We start from the raw sequence: 6,158 nt of genomic DNA, 5'->3' as shown, positions 1-6,158 counted from the left end.
TCCACTCGATTGGACATTGAGTTGAAAATATTGCACGATTCATCTAAACACTTTCCCTGCCATCAATCCTCAGCATTCATCCAGAGGTCATGACATCCACTTAGTAAGGAAGTCACTTTTTCAGCATCTGTATGAGTTCTGTGCAGTTAGATCTGTCATACAGGGTTTACCATAACAGCTCTGGATGGGTCAGTCCCTGGTGATCATCAATTAGGGCAGAGTTAGCGCCTAAAAGGAGTGTGTAAGGGCTTCCAGCAAAACACATTGGAGTTGCTATATCCCTAAAGCATACTTCACTGAACCTCCTCTGTTTTACTTAGTTACTGCTGTGTCTGTGAAGATTCTCAATCATCCAGGTCATGGCTATCCAAGGAGGGTTGAATCTTTGGGGAAATGGACTTGGTTGTAGAAACTTGGAGTCGTTACAGTCACCTGAAACCAAGAGTAATGACTCCTTCAGGGGCAGTAACGACCCAGATGGTACCCATGATCTTGATAATGACCCCACAGAGATTTAATACCTGCCACTCCCCGTCAGTCAGAGCCCCTCGAATGGAAGGTGAAATGTTTCAAGTCTAGTTGCCCTTGATTCATCCCTCCTTGGACACCTGCTGCTGCGTTTTTGACAGCTGAAAGCTGGATCATCCTGGCCAGTGAGGAGACATTGTGAATGAAGACAAAACATTTTAATAAAAGACACTGTTTATTGACTTGCTTGTTTGCCATCTTGTAGAAGGAGCACAAAATATAACAACAGTGTAATAATTTAAACACTATAAATAAAGACATCATGGACATGTTTTGGAGGAAATGTATTTCTCTGTCAGGCTTGAAGGAGAGTGAAACACTTGATTGAGATGAAATGATTAAGACCGGAGTGACAGAAGAGTAGAGACATTATAATCATAAAATAAAACTGCCAGCAATGAAGATACAGTAAGTTTTTTTTAAAGACATGTAACTAAAAGTCTTCTATTTTGTTAAATAACCAACTGAAATAGGTTGTTTTTCTTAGTATGGTTCCCAAATTAACCTCTAAATAGAGCCAATACCAGCTCTCATCTTTACTTTGCAACCAAGGAGTTTATGTAAACTGACATGTGTGACAGCGGGCAGCAAAATATTAATGAACACGTTTTCAGTCCCTTCCAAAAGCTAGCTAAACAACTTGAAAATGTTTGTTGTGGCATTATGCAACAATGTGTAAGTCCACCAAAAGCAGCAATTTTCTTCACTTAGTTACCACTTCTTATTAAGAAATATGTCAAATAGAAATAAAAATTTTACTCTTTCAGGAATATGTGCATAATAAATTGATCAATCAAATCATTTGTTTTGTTTTCATCACACCTCCTGCATGTTTTTGGTGTTTTTAAATGCCAGAAAAAAGCTAAAAGAAAAAGGGCTTCTCTGTATCACCACTAATGCTAACGCTTTTACTTTGAAAAGTTAATGTTTTCTTCTGAATGTGCAAAGACAAAGCTTAACGGAGCAGCGTGGAGGACAAACTGTTCACCTTACTGTATTTTGACATCAGTGGAAGCAAGATTTGGCAGAGGGCTTTTAAATGGAATGACTCTGAAATACTGTGCATGTTTTTTATTAATCTGTAACTTAATTTGTAATTTAATACAGCAGGGGTGGTGCAGGGATGCATGATGGAGAACAGGGTTCGGTATCGTAATTGTTGTAGAATGTGTGTGCAAGCTGCATCAATGCCAGAGTTAAGGCACAACTGAGTGTATGGGTGTGTGTACGTGAGTGTTTTCACAAGTTCCTTTGCTGTGAGTCAAACTTCAATCCACTTCTGTCAGGCCACAGGGCCTCCTGAACTCTTGACCTCGCTCATGAATCCACTTGTTTGACACTGACAAAACAGAAAAAAATACACGTACACATTAAAAAAAAGCACAATAAGTCTTCACTGCCAGCAATTTAAAAGCATTCCCACAGTACAGTTCATTGTTCTGTGTGCGAAAGGTGTTTCTAATAGAACGAGAAATGTGGTAACAAACTGGCCAAAAACATCAGGTGTGAAAATGTCAATGTGGTTCATCCAATGAGAAGTAACCCTGTAAATAAAAAACTGCTTTCACATGTATCTAAATTAAACTAACTTTGAATTACATAACAATATATGTTTTTAGTGTACATTTATTGGCATTATTTCTTCAACAGAAAAAATTCACAGTAAAGTCTGTGGATTATGCAGCATAGTTTTCACATGTCCGTGCTGTGACCTACATGGCTTAATACCTTTAAGAGTATTTGTGCATTGGCTGAAATGACCCTCGAAAAAAAACTGTATGAGCTTCCACTCTGCAGACGACAGTGAGCTTTTAGCGCGAAAGCTTTTGTGAAATAGTTACAAATACGAACCTTTCAGCTGCAGTTCAGTGTGCTGTTGTACCGTGGTGTGTTTTCTTAAAAACTTTAACCAGCCTCTTAAGTCCTTTTCCTCACATCACATTGTGAAATGTGTATTTTTTAAACAGCAGCTGCGGTTTATGGTGCTTTGAAAAAGTATTCACCCTCCTTGGCTTTTTGCCTACTTTGTTAACATTACAACCTGTAAGTTAAATGTTATTTTAATCTGAATTTTATGTCATGGATGTGCACAAAATAGTCTAAGTTGGAAGTGAAATGAGACAAATATATATAAAAAAAGAATTAAAAAAAATAAAAAACTGAAAATTGGCATGTCCTTATGTATTCACCCCCTTTGCTATGAAGCCCCTAAAAAGTTCAGGTGCAACCAGCTACCTTCAGAAGTGACATAATTAGTGAAATGAACTCCACATGCGTGCAGTCTAAGTGGCACGTGAGCTGTCAGTATAAACACACCTTTTCTGAAAGGCCCCAGAGGCTGCAACAGCACTAAGCAAGAGGCATCACACAACGAAGACAAAGGAGCTGTCCAAACAAGTCAGGGACAAAGTTGTTGAGAAGTTGTCAGGGTTGGGTTATAAAAAAAACTACCCAAATCTTTGATGATCTCCCAGGGCACCATCAAATCCATTCTCTTCAAATGGAGAGAACATGGTACCACAACAAACCTGCCAAGAGAGGGCCGCCCACCGAAACTGGGAGGGCATTAATCAGAGAGGCAGCACAGAGACCAAAGGTAACCCTGAAGGAGTTGCAGAGTTCCACAGCAGAGAGTGGAGCATCTGTCCATAGGACCACAATAAGCCGCTCACTCCATAGAGGTGGGCTTTATGGAAGAGTAGCCAGAAAAAAAGGATTACTTCGTGTTAAAAATAAGGATGTATGGAGGATGGTGCTCTGGTCAGATGAGACTAAAATTGAACTTTTCGGCCACCAAGGAAAACACTATGTCTGGCGCAAACCCAACACATCCGATCAGCCTAAGAGCACCATCCCCACAGTGAAACATGGTGGAGGTGGCATCATGCTGTGGGGATGTTTTTCAGCAGCAGGGACTGGGAAACTGGTCCGACTCGAGGGAAAGATGGATGGTGCTAAATACAGGGATGATCTTGAGCAAAACCTGTTTCAGTCAGCCTGTGAGTTGAGACTGGGACAGAGGTTCACCTTCCAGCAGGACAATGGCCCGAAGCATACTGCTAAGGCAACACTCGAGTGGTTTAAGGGGAAACATTTAAATGTGCTGGAATGGCCTAGTCAAAGCCCAGACCTCAATCAATTGAGAATCTGTGGTCAGACTTGAAGATTGCTGTTCACAAGCGAAACCCATCAAACATAAAAGAGCTGGACCAGTTTTGCCTTGAGGAATGGGCAAAAATCCCAGTGACATGATGTGGCAAGCTCATAGAGACTTATCTAAAGCAACTTGGAGCTGTCATTGCCAAGAAGGCTGCTCTACGAAGTGCTGACTTTAGGGGGGTGAATAGTTATGTACGCTGAAGTTTTCTGTTATTTTGTCCTATTTGTTGTAGGCATGTTCTGTAAATGAATTCCATTTTCATTCCAGGCTGTGAGGCAACAAAACATGAAAAATGCCAAGGGGGGTGAATACTTTTGCAAGCCACTGTACGTCACTTGAAGCCATAGGAATGTTTTGTGCTTGTGCAAGCAAATATACAAATGCATGAAACTGTCCCACTGAACGAACTCGTAGTACATTCGAAAACTGAATGTAAGAGTTACGAAAGTGATTTAAGAGCTCTAATGACTCTTATGTGACGTCTTGCCAAATCATAATCATTCTCAGTTTTTCCCCATTTGATTCCTGCTGGGAACATTCTGTCAGCAACATTTGGGGTGAAACACAGATGAAAATGACAAAAACATGTTGGCTGGCCTGGCAAGACTTATGATGATTACAAGGATGCCAAAGCTTTGTTTCTCCGGTTTGGTCTTAAAGTTCCCTCTGAGCTACAAATATTTGTATCAGGCTGAAATTAGAGATAAAGCGGCTGCACACGATGTTTTGTTTTTGTTCATTATGAGTTGATTTCAGCCACACTGCCCAACTGTAATTCGTAACGTTCATTCATTCAGTGTATCAATGCATAATTGTGATTAATCAGAATTTTTTTTTTGACTCACCCCATTTACATCCTACTAAGACAGGACAGGCTGCATGCCTGGTCCGATAGTCCCCCTCCCCGCTCTTGAACAGATTGTACCAGAACACCGCCGTTCCCTGTGGAGAAATTCCATGTAATGTAAAGTAACATCCAAAGTGCAGGAGACAGACGGAACACCAGTAGTAATGTGCAGAAATAAAACCTGGCAAACTACTGGCTTCAAGCTGCGAATATTTTAATGTAGCAACAATTGAACCCTCATGTCCTTTAAGCAGAGAGGTACAAAATGTTACTGCCAGCGACGCTGCACGCAAAGCATGAGAAGATTCTTTAGCAGCGATGAGTCAAATGAAATGTGAAGATCTTGAAAGTCGAGTCGGCAGGAAGTTATCTGAGGACCTACTGCGTGCCTACAAATTGCTATTGAGCATAGCATGTATTATTTTGAATGTGATATTGATCCTGGATGGCATTTAACGGCATCAATGACATGTAATTATTAGACCAATGGCCACTTTAGTGTATACTATGTAAAGCCACAAGATAACTTATTCAATTTCAATTTTATTAGATGAATATTTAAATAAATAATTCACATTAATAGCTTTATTGGAAACATGGTCAAATCAAGAGATGGGAGCTGCAAACTATTACATGAATTGAACAAACAAACAGAGGGAGGAGGTGTCGCGAATGTACACCTGAAACATCTGAAATATATGATAAGTAAAGAGAGAGAGAGTAAAGCTATTTTAAAGTAAGTTTTCAGAGACTTCTGGAAAGATCAGTGAGAGAAAAACATTGTTCACATGCCAGGATTTCAACGTTGATTTTCTTAACTCGCGAAATTAGATAAAAAACACAACTGCGCACATGTGCAAAAAGTCTGTTAACAGCAGGCTGTTGCTTCAATGGACAATTTGCAGGCGCCTGTTGTCTCTACTGTCAAAAGCAAGTCCATTTACATCAATTTCCATTACCAAATATTGTCTTTTGCAAATTGCCATGCAGCACAGAATATTGCACCAGGGACCTCACAGTCATTCTGCCAGGACTTATTACTGAGCGAGTCTCAGCACATTAACCACTAAACTAACAGCACTGCTGTTCAGATTAGACCTCTTTCCCACTGAGGACCCCATAAACACACTCAAGTCGCCTACGGTATTTCATCACACGCATTCACTCAAAAGTGCACACATTCTCCTTTCACCTTTCGAGGCCTGATTGCTGCTCCAAAGTCAGGGAAGACCGTGGCACCTCCTGCCTCGACATCAGTCATCTGTGGAAAGACAACAAAGTGGTTGTAGACTTTCTCCTGAAGGAGGACACTTAGGGATTCAACAATCCTCAAAGGGTGCATTCTTTAACACACATCTGTATTTGTGGCTTGGAAAGCATCTGTTTTACCCTTCAGAGCCACATAGTATATGGCATCATTCGCAGCACATATTGCTACTGACATGTGCTTTGAAAGACAATAATGTCCTTTTGGAGAACATGTATATGCTTCCAGTAGCAGTGGATGCTAATGAAATGACAACTTAAAAGTTAGAAGTGTTTCATCAGAAAAAATGTGCTAATTATTGCTTGATGGGTTTTACATGATAAAAACCAGGTCCTGTGACTATGACTTCTAGCAAG

The 6,158-nt window shown here is 40.3% G+C and overlaps 1 protein-coding gene across 3 annotated transcripts in view; it reads right to left on the bottom strand.

Moving 5' to 3' along the window:
* Positions 1-682: 682 nt before the first annotated feature.
* The window catches only part of p4ha2 (procollagen-proline, 2-oxoglutarate 4-dioxygenase (proline 4-hydroxylase), alpha polypeptide 2), a 28,221-nt gene continuing 22,745 nt past the window's right edge, over positions 683-6,158 (bottom strand). For 2 of the 3 annotated variants that reach the window (XM_076751306.1, XM_076751308.1), the window contains 3 exons: positions 5,728-5,796; positions 4,534-4,630; positions 1,658-1,867 (listed from right to left, as the gene is read on the bottom strand). In XM_076751306.1, the coding sequence (XP_076607421.1) occupies positions 1,797-1,867; positions 4,534-4,630; positions 5,728-5,796 (237 nt within the window). In that variant the 3' untranslated portion in view covers positions 1,658-1,796. Of the gene's footprint in view, positions 1,868-4,533; positions 4,631-5,727; positions 5,797-6,158 lie in introns of all 3 variants that reach the window. The other variant, XM_076751307.1, reaches the window with a different exon arrangement.

This window comes from Chaetodon auriga, chromosome 15 (genome assembly GCF_051107435.1).
Source record: "Chaetodon auriga isolate fChaAug3 chromosome 15, fChaAug3.hap1, whole genome shotgun sequence".
Taxonomy (NCBI): domain Eukaryota; kingdom Metazoa; phylum Chordata; class Actinopteri; order Chaetodontiformes; family Chaetodontidae; genus Chaetodon; species Chaetodon auriga.
This window is presented reverse-complemented; position numbering and strand designations above follow the sequence as displayed.